This window comes from Atta cephalotes, assembly GCF_000143395.1.
Source record: "Atta cephalotes unplaced genomic scaffold scaffold00030, whole genome shotgun sequence".
Taxonomy (NCBI): domain Eukaryota; kingdom Metazoa; phylum Arthropoda; class Insecta; order Hymenoptera; family Formicidae; genus Atta; species Atta cephalotes.
In genome coordinates this window covers 1,585,947-1,591,251 of record NW_012130094.1, presented here as the reverse complement: position 1 = coordinate 1,591,251, position 5,305 = coordinate 1,585,947, and the positions used below count along the sequence as shown (strand labels likewise).

The 5,305-nt window shown below is 36.5% G+C and overlaps 1 protein-coding gene across 1 annotated transcript; it reads right to left on the bottom strand.

Moving 5' to 3' along the window:
* LOC105620912 (lateral signaling target protein 2 homolog) lies at nt 1–5,171 on the bottom strand. Its single transcript, XM_012202390.1, is given in 7 exon segments — nt 1–281; nt 782–1,059; nt 1,518–3,495; nt 3,498–3,846; nt 4,036–4,380; nt 4,579–5,016; nt 5,154–5,171. Coding segments are annotated over 7 exon segments (3,687 nt in total).
* Between the last annotated feature and the right edge of the window lie 134 nt (nt 5,172–5,305).

The following is a 5,305-nucleotide window of genomic DNA, read 5'->3' as shown; positions in this document are numbered from 1 at the left end:
TCATCTGGTGGGCGAGACTTGAGAGACTGTAAAAGGCGTCACTTGATACAGGAAACACCTGTTGCATACCCTCACAGGTTTTGTATGCCCGAAATGAGGCAGTGGAACGTTGTTACTGCTGCAACGACCACAGAACACTTTACCACAATTTCGGCAATGGTGTCTACGTCGCACAACTGTGAATCCCGCTTGACAGGCCATACATCTTGGTGCATCATTGTCCGGTACCCAGGCAGGCGCTCTTTCGACACATTCCTCCCCTCTCTCAGTGACAGGAGAAGCTATAGAAATAAAAAAGTGACATGATTATATGTAATATAACTTTTTTATATTTAACTGTATATCAAATAATATCTAAATGTTTATTTCTTGGGAAAAACTTTAAGTTATTGAATATTCTGTCCATAAGATTAATTTTTATTTAGAAAAAATTACATGTCATATCAAATTGAAACTAAATTATTTGTATTCTTATCTGTAAAAATTATCTTACAATGATATTTTATTTTTTACAAATTTATTATTTATATTATTATTTATATTATTATTTATATTATTATTATTTATATTATTATTTATATTTATATTTTATTATATTATTTATGATTTAGATTTATATTTTTCAGACTAAAATTTCAAGTTAAATATTTAATAAAATTTCAATGTTTAAAATTCATACAGATCATTCACAAAGATCAATTTTTATGTTCAGATACTAATAATGGGTAAATATATATTTGTTAAATAAAATTCATGAATGAAAATGTCAACAAATTCATACTTCGATCGTGTATCAAAGTAGTTTCTTCATCTTCGTATTCTGGTAACGACTCTTGCCGCTCATGAATACTCTCTGTTTCCGTCATATCTATTGATGCATTTGCTGTGGAAGATACATTTTGTTCCTTTGATTCTTCAGTGTCTTCTATTGCTTGACTGCTATTCATGAGAAAAACACACTTTAAAATGTTCCGCAAATCCGATGCGAAATTTGTTTGTAATTGGTCTGCCACACCTGCTATGCAAACGAAAAGACGATGGACAAGATCTTCCGAGGATCTGAAAATGTAATAATAATAGTAATAGTAATAGTATTTTATTTTATTTTGGAAGAGTTATATAAATATAGCTTATATTAAAACATTTTAAAAGAATGCATTAATAAAGAAAAAAAGATAAAAAATAGAAATATATAAATACAAAGCTTATAAATAAAGCAAAAATATATTCAAAAAATATATTCAAAAGATATAAAGACTGAATATTAAATGTTTGTAAGGTAATCAATTATCAAGATTGGTAAATTATTTTAAGTTTTAATATTAGGTATGGTTAATATTAGGTATGGAAAAAGTTCGTGGCGTTTTTTTAATGCCATCTAACAGGAAAAACGAACTTTTTCCCATACCTAATATATATAACAAATATTAATATCTTTTAAAGATGCCAATAGACTGACTCAACGCATAATTATGCTATCATTTACATAACGACATAAAGTAACAATATCCTCTTACCGAAATTTGGCTCTTATTTGATTTCTATTTGCGATCTCGGCGGCTTGCATCGCCAATGCAATCTCTTCATCGTCCTGACAGTCACTATGAAACTCGCTGGTTTCCGAACTAGAATCGCAGCAGCTTGAACAACTGGAACTTGATGCTACATCAGGTTTATAGTTCAAAGATTGATGGGAATTTAAACACGATACGCCGGATACTGTTGATGCATTGACTAATCTCATCGCACGCGCAGATCTATGCGTGTTATTATCTTTTGTACCTTGATATTCGTGACAAATTATACTCTGCGGAGTAGTTGAAATCTCTGACACCAAGCCGCTTTTGTCTGTCCTTGGGCCCAATCCGTCATTCATTAGATTACTTCCGCTTCCAGATTTTCTTTTGTTATGTTCTAAGCGCGCATATTTATCTCGTTCATATCTTTCCTTTTTCTCAGCTTCCCTTTTCTTTATTCTAGCGATTTGCTCGGATTTGGATCTTCTGTGATCCAACAACTTTCTGCTCTGTGGCGATGAATGTCTGTTCATGCAATGCGTACCGAGATTGCAGCAGCATTGTCCGCGCGACTCGAAGTGTTGAAGTCGCGGGCTTATGTGAGGACTGCGACTGCTAAAATTTGGCATCTGTCTAGTACTTTGAAGATGCAAACTAGCGCCGAAGTTGGTTAATCTAGCATTCAAACATCGATCCGTGGAATTCGATCTGGAGCTTTCGGTACTTGTGGCCGCTCGCGTAATCTGCAGATTATGTCTCTTCTCTCCCGATCTACTGTGAGCTTTGTGCGTGTTTCGCTCCAATTTATGCTGGTGTCGCCGCCGTTGCTTTTCGTCTCTCGTTCTTCTCGTCTTATCCTGCGTGTACCTTTCAATTTTACTGTCGATTTTCTCAATACTTCGAGAGGTGGATGGGCAATTCTCACATTTTAAATCACCCCAGAATTCCTTTCTGGAACTCGACGAGTCTATATTCAAATTGAGATTTTCCCAATTTTCAGAATAATTTATCTGAAAGGTGGATTGATTGGAATCACAGAGAGTCAATTGACCGTTACCATATGCAACGCCAATAAATTCTTCGTTAGTGCCATTGAAGTTCGACGATATTCGTGGAATGTTTTTGCCGACAGATTCCCTGTCTCCGTTTGAATGCAAACCAGATAAATTAATCGAATGATCCAAAGTAGGCGTTTTGTTAGTGCTTTTCGTACCGCAGACACACGAGTTCTCCGAAATAGCAGGATTCTGTTTCTTTGGTGAATTCATATTGGAGCAAGAATAACTAGTATTCTCCTGCGTATCTTCCTCGTCCGATACATCACAATCCTCCTGCTGAATCTCGTTAGCAAAAGTCTTTTTTTCTTCTGGACTCTTGTCGTACAAACTGGTGTTCTCGGATGATATTACCGTACATATGCCAGAATCTGTTTGTTCCGAAATCTCATTTGAGCATTCATTAGAGTCCAATAGAAGATTTGAGAGCGTTTTATTCGCTTCTGATATAAGTCTCTTAGAGTCTTGCTCGGGGAAAGTATTCTCGGATATGTGCGCGGCCTCAGTGTCTATGATATTTTCGCGAGTAACTTGATTAAGCAAATATTGCGTCTGTGGAATTTCTATGTTGTCTGAGCATTCCTCGAATATTTTAGTCAAGTCGGGAGTAATAAAACTTTCTTCTTCCCGAATATCCTTGATGGTATTTGAAGTACTGGTTCCTGCTACATCATCTAATATCATAATGTCATTCTGTACTATCAAAGTGGATTCACTAACATCATTCCCATCATTAGAAATTAAATCACAGTCATGAAGAATTTGTTCAATATAATGTGAAGCATCAGATAGTTCCCATTCGTATTGCATTTGCTCACCAACACTTTCCTCATTACTTTGTTGCATCTTTTCGGCGCTTTCACATATTACGTTACTATCACACCCATCTGAGGATATATTTAAATCTTCCTGCTCGATTTCTACTTTTTTTTCTTTTTACGTCCACTTCTATTTTGTTCACGCTTTTTGCCCGATAACTGATCGCCTCTACTTTCGTCCAACGATTGAACTGCATCACTCGCTATCTCGTCCATGTTGTTGCCAGTATTTTTCGTCACGGTGTAAAAATCAACGATAAATTCTTTGCAGTTCGGATAACCAGTATAAAAATTATGAACGTATTCTTCCAAGTCCGGTATGTCCTGACATGTCGATTTTGTCGACTGTGTGATCGAACCTGACGGCTCCTCGTTCGAACATAGTAACTTCTCCAGCATATATAATTCCCGATTATTTAACGTCCATAATAGTTCCCTTATCTTGAGAAGAAGAGTCTGAAAATTGTTATACTTGTAGTATCAAATAAAAAGGTGATATTTATATACTAAATGTAAAAATAAATGAATATTGATCATTGTTATTGAAAAAACTAAGAGTTCACCTTCCTATGTGCATATTATACATACAGGATTTTAAACAAATTCGAGAGAGATTACAATCAGCAATAAATGTCAATTCCTTACTCTAAATGGCCTAAACATCTCGCTTATGGTGTCAGGCGAATTGAGGCACAACGGTCCCCCAGGGGGTGCCAGAAGTCCTGAGACAATAGCCAGGCGAGGAATAGTGAACATTAAAGCTGGCTCATAGTTATCTACATCCGCTTGGTCCAATAATCCGCGTTCAAGCGCTCGTTGCAAAGTCTCTGAAAATAATACGCATACGAGTTCCTGTTGCTCGTATTCCTTTGTCGACTTCACTGGTACCATAGCGCCAACATAACATAGTTCAAAATCGGCAAACAGTCGATCAAAGATCTTTAACGACTCGATGAGCTTCTCCAGCGATGGTTCGAGAGGATTTTGCGCCTAGAAAAATTAATACTATTAATGCGCCTGATTACTCGTCAAATCGTAAATTTATAGAAAACTAATAGATAAAAGAATTGAAAAATAACAATTATCTTCTTTCCAAAGTTTAGCTTTTAGAGAATATCTTTCATTTATTTCGCACTGTATAAGAATATTAAAATTGCAATGACAATTCGTATTTCGAATGAATTTTACTGATATGTCTAATACCTTCAAATTCATATGACCCTTGAGGGCATGCTCTCTCAATAAGTTTCTGACAATCTCCAGTGACTTAGTGAGAGCTTTCGCTAACGGCCTCATGGCCGAACTCTCGGCCTCCCGGTTCATGATCGAAGAACCGGCCGCCAGACATTCCGCGCCGAACCAGAGCTGTCCGGCCAAATTTTCCTGCATCACGTCATCAGGGAATTTCACCCGAAAGTCCCGATTGGCGCGGCTCTCGGGGATCAAATCGTCCATTATTTGATTACAGATTGTCAGGACCTTATCTTGACAGTGTCGCAACTGGTTCATCAGCGTCGTGCATCTCTCCGGCTCTTGTCGACCATCGAAGGAGTCCAATTCGCAGGCAACTGCGTTCAAAGACTCATCGGCATAAAAGAACTGAGCCAGTAGACTTGTGTCATCCCTCTGTATGAATAAAATAAAGAGAATTGATTAGAAAAATCAAGTTAAAAAATTAAATATTCGTAATGTATCGACATTCAAAGAAATATCTAAATTAATTAAGAAATATCTGAATCATATTTTCTTCGGAGTTAAAATACAAGATTTTCTATCCGCATATTTGTAAAGGATAAATCTGTTTACAGATATACATTTGAGGTATCTGTAAATAGCAAACTAATAAGCCCCACACACACACACACACACACACACACACACACACACACACACACACACACACACACACACACAC